At 37.7% G+C, this 19,632-nt stretch overlaps 1 protein-coding gene across 1 annotated transcript in view; it reads left to right on the top strand.

Annotated features, from left to right (window-relative positions):
* The window catches only part of Ola1 (Obg like ATPase 1), a 122,452-nt gene that overhangs the window by 61,740 nt on the left and 41,080 nt on the right, over positions 1-19,632 (top strand). Inside the window, exons 5-7 of the mRNA XM_005065155.4 lie at positions 1,079-1,254; positions 10,290-10,370; positions 10,681-10,778. Of these exons, the coding sequence (XP_005065212.1) occupies positions 1,079-1,254; positions 10,290-10,370; positions 10,681-10,778 (355 nt within the window). The remainder of the gene's footprint in view (positions 1-1,078; positions 1,255-10,289; positions 10,371-10,680; positions 10,779-19,632) is intronic.

Genomic DNA, 19,632 nt, shown 5'->3' with positions numbered 1-19,632 from the left:
TTAAAAGTGACTTTTAAAAATCCTATGCAGTTGCATTTTAGAACTCTTTATAACCTGTAACAAGAATATCTTAGCCTATGCTGCATAAAAATTTGCTATTTCTATATCAAAGTTAATCTAACTAACGATTCCTATAATACCTCTGTCTAAAATAATTGATACTCTGTGTTAGAAAACATCTCTTAGGTATTATAATCATATGGATGATTTTCATGAAATTAATTTATGTGTGTTTACTGTTGTACCTATATTACTGCTTTCTGTTTATAATATTTCATAGCATTTATTCATTTTTGTGATACTGTTCTTTATCTGGTAATTTGAGTAAATCCCAGCTGAATTATGTTGCCACATTATGTCTTCAGAAGGGCATAAAGTCAGTACACATGCTTCAGTAATATCTGGTTGTTTTACCCTTATGTTTCTAGTTGGCAATTTGAAATTATGGCTTCAACTGCACTTTAAATATGTGATAATAGCATGTGTTTCTAATAAGGGCCAGCACCATTTTGTTCAGATAGTGTGAATGGTTGTCACTCATATATGACAAATGCACCTTCATCTGCTTCTTTGATAGCCCCCTAAAAACCATACCCTCAAATCAGGCCGATGAAATTAGCTGCTGTGTAAATTGTGTGTCTGAGTGGTTCATTATCTAATCACCGTCAGAACCAGTGATAAAGTAGATTGAAGCAGAGAAGAGGTCTGCCAGATGATTTGAGCCCCCCCCCCCAATCTGGTTTCCCTTGGAAACCCTAATAGTGCAGTTTAGAACTTCAGGCTTTCATGCCTGGCATTCAGTATCTTTTATATACCAAACTTGAAAACAAACAGTAGTTCTAGAGTAAAATTTCTTTTTCTTATAAAGACAATAATTTTACTTGTCTGTATCAGTTTTAAATGTTGATGCTCTTGAATTTGCCTTCTGTGGTTAGTATGTTAAGTATTACCAAATGCTGGAGGATGCCATGATCTGCTTGAAAAGAGTTAAGAAGAATTGATTTGCTGTAGCTGTTTGTTCGCTGTGACTACCTTCTTTACATCTGCGCATTAAATTGTTATCTTTAATTCACTTTAGGTGCTTTTGAAGATGATGATATCACGCATGTTGAAGGAAGTGTAGACCCTATTCGAGATATAGAAATAATTCATGAAGAGCTTCAGCTGAAGGATGAGGAAATGATTGGACCCATTATAGATAAGCTAGAGAAGGTGGCTGTGAGAGGAGGAGATAAGAAACTAAAGCCTGAATATGTAAGTAAACATTTACAACTTTTAAAGAAATACCTAAGTGTATTTTTCTTGGTTTAAAATAAAACACATAAAATTTTTACTGTTACTAAATTTTAAAATAAAGTAATTTTTTTTCTTCTGAATTTTTTTTTCTGAGAAGTTTCATTTGAGGGCACAACCAAGGGTCGTGGTGATTAGCAAGCCATAGTCTAGCAATACTGAGAATTTACAAGGTTAAGGGGTTTATTTTTGAGTTTTAGTACTTAATGGAACATAGTTTTGCAATGAAAAACTAACTGGGTTTTAAAATATAATGAATATATGAACTTCATGGATTTGAATTAGTGATTTACATAAAAGATTGGTCTTACCTTGGGGTGGACAGAATGTATACACTCGTGTGTGTGTGTGTGTGTGTGTGTGTGTGTGTGTGTGTGTGTGTTTATACACGCATATGCACGTGTGTGTGTGTGTGTGAGATTTAGGTGCACATATGGTACAGTGTACGTGTGAGGTCAGAGGATAGCTTTAAGGGTTGGTCTTCTTTCTGTTTTCTGAACCTGGGTCCTTAGCTGTTAGCCGCTGTATGTGCCAGCTGGCCCATAGACATCAGGGGATTCTCTGCCTAAGGAGCATTGGTATTTGAACTTGGATCTTCATGCTTCTGTGGCAAGCACTTTACTTAATGAGACATCTCCCATTCCTGGTTTTGTCTTTTTGAGGTATGGTCTTAACTCTGTAAGCCAGTGTGGCCTCAGAGTCACCAAGTAATCCTAGCTTGTCTCAAAACTAGCTGTGATCCTTGTGCCTCAGCCTCCTGAGTACTGGGATTACAGAGATAAGCTACCGTGCCAGCTTTGAATGAGTACACTTTTTTAGTTTTTATGAGACAGGGTTTCTCTGCATTGTTTTGGAGGCTGTCGGTCCAGCCTGGCCTCGAACTCACAGAGATCCGCCTGCCTCTGCCTCCCGAGTGCTGGGATTAAAGGCATGCGCCACCACCGCCCGGCTGAATGAGTACACTTTTAAAGTAGATAGAAGTTATATTTTTATGGAGTGGAATAAGTACTATTATCCCCACTACTTGGTTATGTTTTTAATCATATTAGTGAATTATTAGTTGTAGTAGTACTGTAATAGATGTTTCAAAGTCAGTTTTGAAGTTTTATATAGTAGAATTGTACTTTTCATTAAAACGGTAATGCCATATTGTATTTTTTTATTTATTAACATCTTCCAGTGCCTGTTTATGTGTAACTTCGTTGTAGAAATATCTGTGTATTTTTATGTGTTAATGTTTGTTGCAAGTATTTGTTTTAGTTTTGGAAACTGATTATGCCGGTTTTCCCCCTCCCACATTTGTTTTTGGTGTTTATAAAACTGCACTCCTTAGCAAGAAGTCACAGTCGCTCACAGAGCTGTAGCTGCACCGCTTCCTAAGCCTGCCATGTGGCCAACCTCTGTGCTGGCTTAACTGAAAGACATGTCCACTTTCCCTTCTGTGTTCTCCTTCAGGCAGCTGCTGAGATGATTTACAGCTGCCTACCCCTGGGTTTTCTTTTTAAACTCTAATAAAAGTGTCCTCTTTAAATAAGCTGCTTTCAGGGAGGGAGGGTGGGTACTAAACTTGTCTAATGAACTTAGGCTGACTATCAATAAGTAATAGTTAAGAGAAGTTTGACTTGGGACAGGAAGATATGTGTATTATCAGTTTCCTTTGTGTTGTTTAGTTCTCTTCATGTGGTCATTTACTGTTCATGTGCAATAGAGAATGGAGAAGTGTCTAATGAAGTTGCATGATGGTTAGGATAGAGAAGAAGATGGAAAGTGAGTATAAAAATATTCCTGGGTGGGACACTGCAGTGAAACTGTCTTTTGCACATGACAGGGCTGCTGCAACCATGAACTTATTACAGCAACTGTGTTTGCCAGCATAAGACCTGCACAAATACAAGATATTCAGCATCTAGCATGGAGGATTGAGGGGCTCACAAGCTCCCATTCGTAACTGAAGTGCTATTGACAGTTAATGGCTCCTGGGGAAGGAGGAGTCAGTTCTGTTTAAAGGTCTGGCCCTTGTTGAGTTGACTGTGCACCAATGGATGGCCCCATACTGATGAGTATATGAGCAATACAAATTGGACTTGGTGGGCTATTTTAAAAAAAAATACTATTTTCTTTCTTTTCTGCTTGGTTTATTCCATTAAACATAATACATTCAAGAATATCAAATGCTTAAAAATACCTCAATTTTTATATCACTTTTATTTACTTATGTGCATGTGTAAGTGACTGCTTTCATGTATGTGTATCCCATGTGTGCCTGATACCCATACAGGCCTAGAGAAGGCCTCAAAACTGTATAACTGGATATGAGCCAGCATGTGAGTGTTGGGAACTGAGCTCAGGTCCTCTGCAAGAATAGCAAGTTCTGTTAACCTCTGAGTGGTCACTCCAGCCTCTTTATTGCTGTTACAAAATGAATTTATAGAAAACATACGCTAAAGTTAAAAAATACTTTAAAAGTTCATGACCATAGACTGGGGAAGATAGCTTGGTTGGTAAAGTGTTTGTAAGAGGACCTCTGTTTGAGCTTCAGAACCCACATAAAATCTGGGTGCTCTGGCACACTTACACTCCCAGTGCTGTAGAGACAAAGATAGCAGAATTCATCGGACTCACTGGCCACCCAGCCCAGCCTACTTGGTAAATTCCAGGCCAGTTAGAGACTCCTGAGGAGTGACACTGAGTTTGTCTTCTGGCCACCATATGAACACATAAACAGTCTTCATATTTAGCATCTACATACACACGAATGCAGACCCATGCGGATGAAAGTGACGAGGACTGGAGACATTACTCATTAAGAATGCTTGCTGTTCTTGCAGAGGTCTTAAGCTCAGTTCTGAACACCATATCCAGCAGCTCACAGCTACTTATGATGCCTCCTCCTGGGGATCCAGGGCAGCCCTCTAGCCTCTGTGGGCACAGACAGACACACACATCTGTTTCTCAATGTGTTTTAATCAGGAGTATAGTTAGATTATTAGAGTTCGAGTCTTCATATTCTATACATTCAGAAAGATTAAAAGGTAAAGTTTTTCATACATATTCTATACATTCAAAAAGTTTGAAAGATGATTTTTTAAAAGTGAGATTCTTTATTCTAAATTTGATGTGATAATGTCAATGTGAAATTCAAACTTTGTGTCTTATTTTTCTATTGCCATGAAGTGACATCATGACCAAGGCAATTTATAAAACAAAAACAAAAAACCAAAAAAAAATTTATTGGGGGCTTGCTTCAGAGTTAATTCATGATGGAATTGTAGAGGATAGCTCACATCTGATCCACAACTTCAAAGCAGAGAGACCAACTGGAAATGGTATGAGTTCTTGAAAGTCAACTCCCAGTGACACACCTCCTCCAATAAAGCCACTTCCTAGTCCTTCCCAAGACAGTTCCACCAAACTGGGGACCACGCATTCAGATATATGAGCCTATGGTGGCCGTTCTTATTCAGATAATCACACTGCTTCATGGGTGCAAAAGTAATTCTTCTAAACACTGATGAAGGGTTTAAACAATGATGCTTTTAAGCAACAACTGGAAAGATTGAACTAGTGTTTCCATTTTGCTTTTTACATGAGAACTTGTACATAATTCACTACAATTAGCCAGATAACCCTAATACTATATTTTGCTTAATTTACAGTAATTATTTTTGGTAAAGAACTATTGTGAGATTTCAGGGAACAAATTGACTTTATACTTGGTCTATAGCATTGAACATATAGGTAAAAATTACTAGAGATGAAAAACTTCTGTATCATTTACTCTCAGAAGTTTTATTTTTAAATTGAAGCTTTTACTTGAAAGGACCATGTTCTGCTTGAGACTATTTTAAGAAATGGAATTTTAGTCTTAAATACAAGGCAATAAATGCAGTGAGATTAAGAAAATACTCAAGAACCATTGGTTGTATAGTCACAGGCCTTGTGTTGAATGCCAGGACAGCTCCTAGAAACTCTGTGCAACTCAGGTGCTCTGCCATCATAGTCAGACATGCTATTTCTCTGCCCCACAGAGGAACCTACTTTTCCTTTCATTGTCACTAGGGTTTATGTCTTGCCTTAGATATTATTTTTATTTCTGACGTTAGCTTCTTTGCAATTTATGCCTACTTAAAATTAGCTTACTTTGTTTCAGGTAGTTTATCTGTGTTCTTCAGTGTTTCTTCCCTTGCTTTCTGTGTTCACTCTTTGTATTTTCTGATACAGATTCATTAACCTGAGCATCACATACTTTTGTTCCCTTTGTGGCAGAGTGCTTGCAGGACTCCTCTGCAGAGAGTAGTTATCCACTAGTTGTGGCTGAGAGATTAGCCTCATAACAGAAGTTGTAAACTGAGTCACAATACTTTGGAAAAGGACTAGGAGTCAAGTACCGTGGTGGACAAAAAACCCAAAACAAAACAACAACAGCAAAAACCTACCCCAAAACAAACAAAGCTTGGGAGTTAGAATTTCACAAGTAAACTATTTTTTATTTATTTTTATTTTTTGTTTCCTTAGTTGTATTATGTCCTTAAATATAAGTAAAATGCTGTTAAAAATAAAAATATGCATGCATACATCCTTTTAATGTAAGCATTACTCTTGGTTTAAGTTTCTACCGATATTACTTTTCTTTTTATATGTAAGTTATGTTTGCAAGTATTCAGCCAGTATTTAATTCTTGATGAAAAGTAAATACAATTTTCTCTAGTTTCTAATAAGTAACAATATTATATGCATGCAAAAATGGTTTTAAAATAAATTCTTTATGCCTTATTATCAGCAAATGTTTGGTTCGTTTGCATATTTCATATACCTGTATATACAGGGCCATTAAAAATTGCTCAGGTGTAAAGGGGTTACTAATGGAAAAAGTTTTAGGAACCTGCTTTAGCCTGCAACTCTGAACTCTCATTTCTTCTGTAAACTGGTTCCAAACACTTAGGAACCACATGGTGTGGCAATTTTGTGTGCTGCTGTAGCCAAAATCCTGACAAGAAACAACTTAAAGAATTTATTTTAGTTCTAGCTGGAGAGGTAGTGTTAGTCTATTGTAATGGGAAAGGCGTGACAGCAGGGGCAGCTCCAGGCTACCATGACTGGAGTAGGCGGCTGCTTGCTCAGTGCTCTGTGCACCAAGAAACAAACTTAGACGGGACAGGAAGCACGTCTGGTCTATAAAACCAGAAGGCCTCCTCCCGATGACCCACTCCCCCAGCTAGGCCCTGCCTTCTAATAGTTCAACAATCTCAACAACTGGCTGAGATCCAAGTGTTTAAAGGCATGAACCTGTGAATGACATTTCACATTTAAATCATAACAGCTCTCCTCTTACTGTAAAGTCTTTCCGAATGTGGTCACATCCGTATCTATGGTTACAATTCATTGTCTAAATACAGGTAAATTCTAAATTTATATCTCTAGCCTTGATTTGTCCTCTGAGCTCCAAATGAGTGTATCTAATTCCTGACTTGATACCAAGATAGGGCATCTAAAACCAAGTGCAAGAGCACTACCTGAAGCCCAACGTCCTCCATTGTTTCTTAGTGAAATGTGCCATCATCAAACCCAGGGGCTGTGTATAATCAATCATTCTCACTGAGCTACACCTACAATTCCCCTGGTAATTGTTGACCCTTTTGGTTTCCATTCTTAGGCATATATTGTTAGCTATAAAATTAATATGAGCAAAACTACAAGCTAATACGAAATTCAGATGACAAGTTTATTCTTTTGTTTCTTGGGTTTTTTGTTTGTTTTGTTGGTTTGGTTTTTTGAGACAGGGTTTCTCTTTGTAGCCTTGTCTGTCCTGGAACTTAGTCTGTAGACCAGGTTGGTCTTGAACTCACAGTGAGTCACCTGCCTCTGCCACCTGAGTGCTGGAAAGGCATGCACCACCACTGCCCAGCAAGTTTATTTTTTATGATACACAGAATATATTTTTAAAATGAAGTGTTAGATGGTTACAAAAGCAGTTCAGGTTCATATTCCAAATTGTGTATTTCTATGTAATGATAGAGAAGATGTATGAGATCTTGGATGGGAGAGGTGGCTCATCGGTTAAGAGCACTGGCCACTTTTAGAGAGTACCTGAGCTCAGTTCATGACACCTACTTTGGTGGCTCACAACCATCCGTGACTCTAGTTCCGAGGGACCTGGTACCCTTTTCTGACCTCCATAGGCACCAGGCACACACAGCACACAGTCATATGCAGGAAAAACAGTCATATTCATAAAAATAAATAGAAATATGAAATCTCAGGGCTAGAGAGATGATTCAGTGTTTAAGAGTATTTGCTGTTCTCCCAAAATACTTTAATTCAATCCCAGCCCAAATATCATGAGGCTCACAGCTTCCTGTACCTCTAGCTCCAGGGGATCCAGCCCTCTTCTGACTTCCATGGGCTCCTGTACACATGTGGCAGACACAAACTGACCCACATGAATAAGCATCTTAAAAAGAAATATGAAATCCCAAAATTACTTAAATGCGTTAGAGATTTAATACGAAGGAATTAGTAATGTTTTTGCTATGTGCTCATTTGCTGAACGTGGGTAAAGTATATATACTTCAGCTAACTAAATTTATTTAGCTGGAAATTTTTATTATTCACTTTTGTATGTACTATTAATATTGTATCTATTAATATATATGCTTATATATGCAAACACAAGGGAAACATTTACTTAGCCTATTACGCATTTTATCTCAAGCCCTTTTAGTCTAATTAGAAATTTTTTAGATAGGCTATAACATTTAAATTTCTTATTAAAATTAGTTTTCCTTTTATATAAGAGAACACACTGAAAATACAGCATCTACTGGTTATTTATGTGAAATAATGTTATCTGATTGCAATCTACTTCTGTTTTGCCTTAGATGAAGCCGGCATCTTTTAGTGCTCTAACACATAAATGTGGCTCCTAAGGAAAATACTGTTGGTGAACTTCACGTATGACTTAATTTTCTTTATGTAAAACTGCAGTGCTCCTAGTCTATAGTATACAAGGAAAAACTAAACACTGATGCCACAGTGTTTCTGTGCTATGGCTTCTGTGCCTGAAGGGAGAATCTAGTTACTTTCAAATGAAGAGCAACCCTGAAATTCCTTCACTGGTGATCAGCACTCATTGAGACCTTTGGCTCTAAAAATGTTTGTCACAAAAGTATTTCATACTTTTTATATGATTAAAATTAATTCCCTTCCTTATCTTTGAATTGGCTTTCTTTGTCTATTTTCTTTTTTAATTGGAAAAGATTAATGGAACGAGGTGTTAGATAGTACTTCTGTTTTCTTCTTCTGTATAATCCTGTTGCGTGTCTCTACATAAGCTGTTCTGGCCACTCATCACAGTAACCAGCTGGGCCATTTCACCTGCTGGAGCCATTAAAGAGGACTCTCTCCCCCTAGATTAATCCCCTCCGACATTAGTTTTTTGCACTGACAACTGCAGCAGGCATTCAGAATTTGCAGGTGGCCAGTGTGACGCACATAATTGCCTACAATTTTAGGCAATGAATAAAAATGGTCTACATTACTTGTCAAAGGTTGTATATGCAGTGCCAAGTGAGATCTATGGGAAGCCTTTTAGGGTTTAAAGAACAGTTAATAGCAAGGCTGCACAGGGCTTTTTTAATCATAATGCATTTGTAATATAGCACTTTGATCTTCTCCTTGTAGGAAATGGTGTTACATTAGCCACTTTTAAACATTTATGAGTGAAATTCAGTTATAGAAGAGTAAAAGTGATTATTCTTAAGCAGAACATGTTAGATTTCATTAAAAGTTTCCGTCTTACCCCTTCCTTGTTAAAATCCATGGGAAGTCCTTTCCCTGGAGGGATTCAAATCAGGATCTAAGGATACAGGGCCTTTTCCTTATTTTTCTTGTTGGTAAAAGTAAGATTTGCAAGGAAGGTATACTAAATATTGAGATAATTTATAAAAGTGGACATTTGTAAGAGAATAACTAGCCATTTCTCAGGAAATCTATTACTAATGATTGTGTTGCCACAGAATTTAAGAAATTAATATTTAAAACAAGTCCATAAACTATGTTTACAAAAGCAAAACAAAATAAAAAAATTCCCCAAAACAAAAAGCCCAGATGACTCTCAACCATGCTTCTTGTGGAAGAGCTGAGTCTGACCTTTCGGACCTGAGAGCCTTTTATTAGCACCTGCCTGTAAGGAGAGCCTTGCCACACGCAGCTTTTAGATTCAGACCCACAGGGCTGATGAGGAAAGGCTTGAAGGGTTCAGTTTGTGTCACTTGCTGTTTGCCGTTTCCATTTCACAGATGATTAATCTTTCTGTGAAGAAAGGCCAGAGAAACAAAGCACATTGGGCTCTTCCCGCAGTTACTCCTTCTGAATGCACACTAGCTTGCTAACTAAAAGGCCTTTAGATTTCCAGCAGAGAGAGATGTTCTGAAAGTGAATGCAGCTGGTTGGAGGTCACTAGTGCAGGGCTCTTGCCATTGTGTAATGGAGGCTTTGGCAGGTTGGGGTGGGGATCACAGTGGAGAAGTGGCAGGGAGAAGGTGTTGTCAAAAAAATGAATTCAGAAGAAAAAGGTTTTGGTCAGGTCATTTACTTTTTTGTAGAGTAAATAATCAATAATAGGTTTAAATTAGTTACTTTGTTTTTCTTTTTAAGGAAAAAACTACACTTTAGTCTCTCTTCAGTATACAACCCCCTTTTATAATAACATGTGACATCACTAGATAATGTTGACTCTTAAATTCTGTCTCTGATGTGATTTAGTTGTCTTACAGTTTTTCATATTGTTATGTTAACTAATTTTGCTAACTTTGTACACTAAAATAATGCTTCATCAATGTTTCATCAGTTTTATTTTGAGATACCAAATATCATTTGTGTGACTTAGATCTCTTCATTACAAAAGTTATCTTTATTTGGAGGACTTGAAACTTTTTAGTACTTAGTATCAAGTGCTTAAGTGTTTATCTTGAATTTTTTTTCTTGATTGTGTACAGGATATAATGTGCAAAGTCAAATCCTGGGTTATAGATCAGAAGAAACCTGTACGCTTCTATCACGATTGGAATGACAAAGAGGTAAGTTATAAATTCTGTTGCCTTTGCTTTGATTTCTTAGACAACAAACGGGGCTGCTCATTATTTTGTATCTAGTTATTATGCATAATTAAATTTTATTTCTGTCAGCCATTGCATATTCTCAAGCTTATATTTTCCTTTTTCTCATTTTTTACTTTAATAGGTTTAAATTAGTTACAAACATGTTTCATAAACAAAGATTATAAAAATGAAAATGTTTACTCAGATAGCATTTATGTTCAAATTATTTAATGTTTTACTCCATATTTCCTCAGCTTTTAAAAGGGTTTTTCTCTGTCTCCTACTCTAGATTGAAGTGTTGAATAAACACTTATTTTTGACTTCAAAACCAATGGTGTACTTGGTTAATCTTTCTGAAAAAGACTATATAAGAAAGAAAAACAAATGGTAAGTTTTTCTTCTCTGGATATAGCTATATACATATCTCTAACACAAAGCATATAGGTTTGTGTATAATGTGTTTGATTTTAATATCTTTTCCTTATAAACTGTTGAAAATGGTAAGAAAACTTTGCCTTGTGTTACATTTAGAAATGACTCTCCCAAATGATTTGCACTAAGAGAACATTACAAAACTGAATTAAATTAGGAAATTCTGAATCATACATATTTACTTATCTAATTTAAGTTCTTTAAACATTGTTTAGTTTTGCTACAAGATGAAAGTAAAATATATTTGAAGCAATGGTGTTTTAAGGCAAGAATTTCTAGCCATATTGACACTGCAGTTGACCTTAAAAATCTCTGCTAGAGGTTGCAGCCGGACATAAATTTCAAAATCAAAGTTAAGTAGTATTTTTTTTAAAGTAGACATGGATGCAAAAAGTCCAGATACAGGCTTGAAACTTGCAAAATGTATCAAAGTAAAAACTGCATTTGTATGTTGCCATCCTAATATGTAACTAAAATGTGCAAGATTTGTTCCCTTCCTTTGAAATTCAAAGAGAACTCTTGTGTTCATGTGGGCATGGAGACATTTGGCATAGTACTCACTGTGACTTCCCTCACTAGACCCTCAGCATTTTATACTATTGAGTCCTAGAAACAAATCAAAACTACACAAAGAAAAAGACCTGAATTCTCCTAAAATATATTGTCGGTTTCTCCCTGTACTTCATTAAGTACTTAGATGCACATGGTTTCAATTTTCCATTAAAAAATTCTCATTTCCATATGATATCAAAGAGTGAGAAGGCTTTAAACTGAAAAATAAACATTCATAGACTGGAAGCCAAAACAATAATTAATGTCAGATGGTTAACTCCAATAAATCATTAGAATAAATTCTGTGAAATTACTGCAACTAAAAATGCCCTGTTGATATTACTGTAAGACATTTTGTGTCCCTGATAGGAAGCTGAGTTTAACCTCTTTATTAGCAATGTTCTAGAAAACATAAATTTAACCTAAAAATGAAGTTCAGACTGGTCATTGTCCTCCAGAAAGTAAATAACTTTAAAATATAATCAGTTCCGTCATGTTTCAAACTCTAATAAATTTGGTGATTAATGTGTCAAAAATTGTTTCCTTTAAGAAGGAATTTTAAAATTTATTATTTGACTTCAACTAATAAATCTTCACATGGAAGTATGAATGGTGAGTTTTTCTGAGGCTGGGTAAAACAATACAGACATCAAAGTTTCCATGAAAAGGGATGAGTCAGTTTCCTTGCCCAAAGGGGCTTCTCACACCTGTATTCAGTGATTACAGGTAGAACTCCCTGGCTCTAATTGTATAGTAAATACCATTTCCCAGACCCTAATGGTAGACAGACTGCTTAGGAGACGCCAGCCTGTGATTTAGCTGTCGCCAGACACCCCATGTTTTTTGTGAGACCAGTTGTGATGATGATATGGTTATAGCCCGTTGAAACTACTCTTGTCTAAATAACAAATTTTAATTTATAACAACATAGTTGTATGAATGGTTCTATTTTATAAAACCAAATTTTCATAGTTTTGTGTATAGCTAATGATCTGGTCTGTGGTTGGGATATGTGTGTTGGGGGGAGGTGTCCAGATCTTGTGGAAGTTAGTGTAATTGTAGCTGAAAGATCAAAGACTGGGTAACTGAGTGATGTTCCAGAAGAGAATTTACCACATAGCCATTTTCTGTACAGTTTCTGCCGCCTGCTGTTCCTATTTTCCCTCAAGCTAGCCATTGACTACCCCCTGTGCATCCCTGCTCGTAAAACATGATTGAGGAAGTATTTGTCATGTATTTATGAGTGGGAAACCCTGTGTGATAGGGAATGGCATCTACTGGAGCCAGGAAGATTGCCACTTTCCTTCCATTCAGCCACTCTGCTGCAGCTTTAAATCCTCTGTTTATGTAACATAGCCTTCATATTAAAGCGCAGAATGAATTTTTATTATGAAGGATGTGAACACTAGGTTTTCACCATTTATAATACTGCAAGCAGATGTAAATAGTTAAAATTCATTTTAACTCCTAAATCCATTTGCTTCCGTTAGCATCTTGGCTTTTTGTTTTGTTTTGGTTTTGGTTTTTTGTTTTTTGTAGCTAAGCCTCATTTGCATCAGTTGCTCCTTCAAACAAAAGATTTTTGTTTCAAGGCTGACATGCAGCACTACTGTTGCAGGTTAGAGCTGATACAGAAAGCAGTAATAAATGTGCTCGCAAGGGCTGGGAACTGCTAGCTGACAGAGTACTGGCCTAGCATGCACAGGCCCCGGGTATAGTGTCCATCACCAAAAGGAAAAAGTTTAAAATACACATGTGCACACATGCACACACACCTGTGTTTTAATTGTGAAAAGTTATTTTCACTGGGTAGAAACGATCAGAAAAAGTCTGTGGCTTTGACCCCAAGAGGAAGACTATCTTCATGTTAGCAGGCCACATATCTAGAGTGATAAACATTTTAGTTACTGGCTAAAATTCACTTTAAATTGAAATGATAGTGTATTTTTTTAACACCAGTTGTTTTTTTTAAAGAAGCATTTTGATAGATAAGGCTATTTACACTATACTGGCCTTTTGAAAGGTAAAGCTAGAGTGAGTCCAAGTTTCTACTGTGTTACCAGTGCTGAATTCATTATTTTATTGATGGATACTTAAGACCTAAGTCCTGAAGGGAGGCTGATGCAGCAGCCAGGTTGGCTGTGGCTGTGTTATGATCAGATGACAGCAATCAAGATGCTGCGGAAGAATCCACAGAGACCATTAGCAGTATTACAAATGAATAAAGAAAACTGTGTAGCAATTGTTGTTGATTTGGTAGGTGCTAATGATTTTTTAGCAATTTATTTTCTAAACATGATCAGTTGTTACAAGCAAGATCATACACAGTATTAATTTTCGTTTTAGATTGCATAGTGATTCATGGTGTTAAGCAGGTAGGGGCATTCAAACTGTCAAACCACTGCTTAATTGGAGGTTTAAATTTCAATCTTTGCACCTTTGCTGCTCTGTTAGTAATATATGCTGTCCAATTATGGAATCAATAGAACAAACTAATTTTAGATATTTTTACACCTAATAGCTACCAATTATTTTTCACTCTGTTACCCCATCTTTACCTTTCTATGAACTGTTGATGAGGTCAGTTGGGTTTTGTTGCTTATTTGTACCACATAGGTGTTCTTCTGGAAATATTAGTAAATTTAAAGCTTAAAACATACACACTTCTTATATATTCTTGGTTAATAAGTGAGTAATTTTAAATGATGAAATTGTTTCAAGATTCATAGATAAATATTTGGAACTTTTTTCAAGCTTTAGAACAATCATACACAATATGTCAAGTTTACCAAATGAATTTTAAACTCACACTGTATTATTACTAACCCTTATAGTATTATGTATGTATGATTCAAGTTTTGGATTTTGGTTTGGGTTTTGGTTTTTTGAGACAGAGTTTCTCTGTGTAGCCCTGGCTGTCCTGGAACTTGCTCTCAGAGATCCACTGCCTCTATCTCCCCTGTGCTAGTATTAAATGTCCCTGCCACCACTCCTGGCCTTGATTCAGGTTTTTTTCCTGCCCAACTTTCTGCTTTTGTTAGTTTTTCATATTTGTTTACCAAACCAAAAATAACTTAAGGATGATATATTGTGTGACTGCCATAGGGGAAAATCATGGAATAGATTTAATGTTTTCTTTACCCTCTTTTTGTTCGTTTGTTTGTTTTCGAGATAGGGTTTTACTGTGTAACAGCCCCAGCTGTCCTGGAACTGCGTATGTAACCATGCCTGTACCAAATTACTTATTAGTGTAAAGTGAGTGCATGGCGGTGCCAGGGCATGGTTGTAGTCATCAGAAGGCAGCTTTCAGAGTTGGGACTCTCCTTCCACTGTATGGGATGCAATTCAGGATATCAAGCTTGGTGACTTTACCCACTGAATCATCTCACCAGCCTCTGAATTTATTTTTTATGTGTGTCTTTCATTTAATACAGCTTTCATGTAATAATATTTGTGAATTTCTGTTTTTGTTTTGTTTTGTTGTTCTTTTATGAAGCCCAGATTGGCCTTAAATTTAAAGCAATCCTCTAGCCTCAGCCTCTCAAACACTCTGTGGGTGAGCTAAACATAAGTTTGGTTTTCATTAAACAGTTTGGTTACTCTTTCAGCGATTTCAAATTCTTATCAAGGGACTAGTATATTAGTACACATCATGAGAATGATAATTATAGAAGTGTGTCATTCTGTATAAAGAAAAGACTACTGTCCCACAATAAAAGCATATGTGGAGGTCTGTTTACATTTTGTTTACTATGATTTATGTCAGATTACTTTTATTTGCAGGGTAGGTCATTAATTTTTTTAATAATACATTAGGAAAATGAGTTGTAATTTTCGTAAGCCTCGTGTACTAATAGTGATTTCTGAGTGACATAATTCATCAAATGTATAGGATTAGTTTTTCTAGCTTCAAAAGATTAAAGGGTTTAAGCCCTTTTTAAAGGCAAGTATTTCATAGGATTCCCTCAGTGGTTCAAATGTGCATTTCCTCATACACCAGTGGTTCTCAGCCTTCCCAGTGCTACAATCCTTTAATGGTTCCTCATGTTGTGGTGGCCCCAACCATCACATATTTTCATTGCTATTTCTTTCTTTTTTTTATTTTATTTTCCAGTTTAAATTTAGATAAGAAACAAGGTTGCTTCACAAGTCAGTTCCAGGTCCCTCTCCCTTTCCCTCCCCTCCTCCCGTGCCCTTCCCCCAACTCCCCCCCCCCGTTATCCCCTCATTCCCCCAGGGAGGGTGAGGCCCTCCATGGGGGTGTCCATAGTCTGTCGTTTCATATAGGGCAGTGCCTAGACCCTTCCCCAAGAGTTCAGGGTGAGAGTGCACCTCACATTGTTCTATGGGAGTCCAAAGTCCGTGTGTATACTTGGGATGGGTACTGATCTGCTGCCCAAGGCTCAATAGATTACCTAGGCCTCCTCACTGGCACCCAGATTCAGGGGGTCTTGATCAGTCCCATGCTGGATTCCCAGGCTAATGCCTGGGAATCAAGAGTTAACCTTTGTCTGGTCAGCTGTTTCTGGGGGTTAAACCAGCCCAGTCTTAATCTCTTTGATATCAGTCCTCCCTCTCTGTTACTGGCTTTCTTGAGTTCAGCTCAGTACTTAACCAAGGGAGTCTGCCTCTTCTTCGATCAGCCACTAAATGAAGTTTCTGTTTCGCAGACTCTGGCCATAGGATTGTAGGCTGGCACTCCCCAGATCTATGTCTAAAATCCATATATGAGAGAGTACATGCTATGTTTCTCTTTTTGTGACTGGGTTACCTCACTCAGGATGGTTTCTTCTAGTGTCATCCATTTGCCTGCGAATCTCATGATTCCATTGTTTTTTTTCTGCTGAATAGTACTCCATTGTGTAGATGTACCACATTTTCTCTATCCACTCTTCTGTTGAGGGACATCTAGGTTGCTTCCAAGTTCTGGCTATTACAAATAAAGCTGCTATGAACATAGTGGAACAGACATCTTTGTTGTATGAATGGGCATCTTTTGGATATATGCCTAAGAGTGGAGTTGCTGGGTCTTGTGGTAGGTCTATTCCCATTTTTCTGAGGAATCTCCATACTGATTTCCAAAGTGGCTGAACCAGTTGGCACTCCCACCAGCAATGGAGGAGTGTCCCCCGTTCACCACATCCTCTCCAGCATAAATTGTCATTGGTGTTTTTGATTTTAGCCATTCTGACAGGAGTGAGATGGTATCTCAGAGTTGTTTTGATTTGTATTTCCCAGATGGCTAAGGATGTTGAGCACTTTCTCAAGTGCCTCTCAGCCATTTTAGACTCCTCTATTGAAAACTGTTTAGTTCTGCAGCCCACTTTTTAATTGGGTCCTTTGATGTTTTGGAGACTTGCTTCTTGAGTTCTTTGTAAATTTTGGAGATCAACCCTCTGTCCGATGTTGGATTAGTGACTATTTTTTCCCATTCTGTGGGCTGCCTTTTTGTCTTGCTGACTGTGTCCTTTGCCTTACAGAAGCTTCTCAGTTTCAGGAGGTCCCATTTATTAATTGTTGATCTCACTGTCTGTGCTACTGGTGTTATGTTCAGGAAGCTGTCTCCTGTACCAATTCGTTCAAGGGTACCACCCACTTTCTCTTCTAAGAGGTTCAGTGTGGCTGGATTTATGTTGAGGTCTTTGATCCATTTGGACTTAAGTTTTGTGCATGGCGATAAACATGGACCGATCCGCATTCTTCTACATGCCAGTCTCCAGTTATGCCAGCACCATTTGTTGAAGATGCTTTCTTTATTCCATTGTATATTTTCTTTCTTTTTTTTTTAAGATTTATTCTGCATACAACATACAACATTCTGCCTCCATGTATGCCTAAAGGCCAGAAGGGGGCACCAGATTTCATTACAGATGGTTGGGAGCCACCATGTGGGTGCTGGGAATTGAACTCAGGACCTCTGGAAGAGCAGCCAGTGCTCTTAACTCTGAGCCATCTCTCCAGCCCCTCATTGCTATTTCAGTCATGATTTTGCTACTGTTATGAATCATAAAGCAAGTATCTGTGTTTTGCGACCCCAGTGAAAGGGTTGTTCTCTAGAGGGTTCTCAACCTGCAGGTTGAGAACTTGTTATACATTCTCATAGATACTTGTGATCTAGGAAACAAAAGAATTGTGTTTGATTCTGCGGTGTTCTACAGATTACCCAAGATTCGTGTTCATGAAAAAGTTCCCTGATGCCCTTTCCCTACTCACTAGAAGATAATTCAAAACAAACTCTTTAAAAACCTATTACTAAAGATTAAGAACCTCAGATCTGATTTTGTTTCCAAAACAATGAGTTGAGATGAGCTATAATCAAGAATGGGAATTCAAGGGCAGGAGAACTTGTTCATTTAAAAGCCCTTTGAACCATCTCCTTCAGTGTCTCTGTGTATGTGTGTGGTGTGTATTTTCAGTGAAGGTAAAGAATGAAGGCTAGTGTCCCTAGAGTGCTGAGTGAAGGGAAATGCCATGTTCCCCATGCTAGAACTTTTGTAGCATATGCAAGGCGTGTGCTCTATCACTGAGCCATTCCCATATAGCTTCTGAATTTTGTGATTTCAGTCTGAAATACTGAAAATTCGTAAGGAAAAAGATGTCCATGCAGATATCCAGGAGCTTCTCCATCTTCATGTTTTTGGTTGTAGACATTTCCCCAACTGGGACTTCATGGAATGTTCTCCAGGCTGAGCACGCAGTTTAGGACATCTTTTTTGGCCAAGTTGGGGCTAAGACCTGACTTTCGCCTAGTCTCATCCTTTCTCCCCATCTCAGTTCTTGAAAATAAGGTTGTTGTTTTTTCCTGAGTCTTACCATGTGTCTTCTCATCTTCCCTCATAGTGAACAGCAGCTGATTTGGCTAGAGCTGGGGGAGTGTGCATGTGAAAACAAAGTGCACGTGCAGAGTCAACATGTCTGTGTTTGACACTCGTAATACCACCTCAACTGTATCTATCTTTTCCCATCTACCTCAACTGCATCTTTACGTAATACTACCTCAACTGAATCTATCTTCTCCCATCTTTACGTAATACCACCTCAACTGCATCTTCTCCATCTTTACGTTTTCAAGAAAGCATCTTCCCATCAGAAATACTAATCTTGTGGTATGCACCATAAAAACTTACTTAACACACATTGAAGTTAGGCGAGATATATTTTGGTATCTGTGACCATTTTTCAGTTTTTCTGCTCAAAAATATGTTCTGAGATAACTGACATAAACCCTTATTTATAAAGTTGGGACTTCATATTGGTATCCATTCTGTCTTTTTAACAATGCTTTATTATAGCAAAAAGAGAAATGAATTTCCTAAGAAGTGTCATTACAGTATTCAGGTGACTGGATAGATGTCTCAAAAGTGCTTGGTCCTTTTCCCGAGGAACAGAGTTCCGTCCCTTCCTGGAGAGGCTTACAACCATCTGTAACTCCCCCTCCAGGGAATCTAGTGCCCTTTTCTGGCCTCCTCACCTCCTCAGGTACCCCCACATACATGCTCATACATTCATACACATAAATAAATAAGGTGTGTGTGTGTTAGCTGGAGAAATAGTTTAGCAGTTAACAGTTCTTGTTGCTCTTTGAAAGGACCCAAATTTGGCTTAAAGCACCGACTTGGGTGATTTGTTTCAGTGGCTTATCACTGGCTCTAAGAGACCCTGCACCCACACATATTTGGCAGGCACACACACTTAAAATTAAAAAACCATTGTTTGTTAATTATTTCTACTTACCATTTGAAGGAAACCCGTGTAAAGGAAGTTGACCGGAGTTTCAGCAGAGCTTTCTTGTTCTTCGCTGCTGTGTCATCGAGCCTCAGCATCACGGCATTGGTGATGCTGCCAATGTAGAAAGGGCCTGAGAATATGTCATGTGCCAGGCACAGTCCTATACTACACATCTCATGTCGATAAAGCTTTATTGTTGTTAAGTGTATCACGTTATACATAGAGTTTGAGGGCTGGAGGAATGGCTCAGCAGTTCTGTGCACCTACTGTTTTCCAGAGGACTCAAGTTCAGGTCCCAGCTCCCGTGTCTGGTGATTCACAACCACTTGTACTCCAGATCCAGGGGCTCCAATACCACCTTCTGCCTCCTGTGGGCATCTGCACATACATGATATGCACATACACATCAATTTTAGATTTGAAAAATTTTTGAGATTAAAAATTTTCCAATTGAAAAATAACATTTAAATGTGTCTGTTATATTGTAGACTTACCTCTGAAACTCTTTTGAATTTAACATCCTCTGTAG

The sequence above is a fragment of the Mesocricetus auratus genome, unplaced genomic scaffold (assembly GCF_017639785.1).
Source record: "Mesocricetus auratus isolate SY011 unplaced genomic scaffold, BCM_Maur_2.0 Super-Scaffold_100004, whole genome shotgun sequence".
NCBI lineage: Eukaryota > Metazoa > Chordata > Mammalia > Rodentia > Cricetidae > Mesocricetus > Mesocricetus auratus.
The sequence above is the reverse complement of the archived record's forward strand: the minus strand, read 5'-3'. Positions and strand labels throughout refer to the sequence as shown.